At 75.0% G+C, this 432-nt stretch overlaps 1 protein-coding gene across 1 annotated transcript in view; it reads right to left on the bottom strand.

Moving 5' to 3' along the window:
* HS6ST3 (heparan sulfate 6-O-sulfotransferase 3) overlaps positions 1 to 432 on the bottom strand; it is a 304,623-nt gene that overhangs the window by 302,055 nt on the left and 2,136 nt on the right. The window contains exon 2 of the mRNA XM_010578333.1: positions 64 to 428. Within this exon, the coding sequence (XP_010576635.1) occupies positions 64 to 428 (365 nt within the window). The remainder of the gene's footprint in view (positions 1 to 63; positions 429 to 432) is intronic.

The raw sequence follows: 432 nt of genomic DNA, 5'->3' as shown, positions 1-432 counted from the left end.
TCCCCCCCCCCACGGGGGGGGGGGGGGGGGGGGGGGGCCGCCGCCGCCGCCGCCGGCACTGACCTGAGGGTGCGGTTACCGGCGCATCCCCGGCGTTCCATAGCGGCGGGCACGCAGCTGGTGAGCTCGGTCCAGTCGGCGTGCAGCCCGCAGCTCCAGCCGGTGGAGAAGCGGGAGAAGAGCCAGGTGTCCTTGTCGCCGCCCGGGCGGTGGCAGGCGCACTTCTTCTGCCCTGCCCGGCAGTAACAGGGCTGCTCCAGGCGGATGTTGCGCACCAGGTGCCGCCCGAAGGTGGTGCCGCCCGTCTTCTGGATGTGGAGGAAGACGATCACGTCGCGGCCCCGCATGTCGAACCGCACCCGCCGGCACAGCTCCCCCCGCGCGAACGGGAACTTGGCCACCACCCGCGGCAGCGCCGCCGCCGCCGCCTCC

The sequence above is a fragment of the Haliaeetus leucocephalus genome, unplaced genomic scaffold (assembly GCF_000737465.1).
Source record: "Haliaeetus leucocephalus isolate CR32 unplaced genomic scaffold, Haliaeetus_leucocephalus-4.0 Scaffold626, whole genome shotgun sequence".
NCBI lineage: Eukaryota > Metazoa > Chordata > Aves > Accipitriformes > Accipitridae > Haliaeetus > Haliaeetus leucocephalus.
Note: the sequence above shows the minus strand (reverse complement) of the source record. Positions and strands in the feature narration are given on the sequence as shown.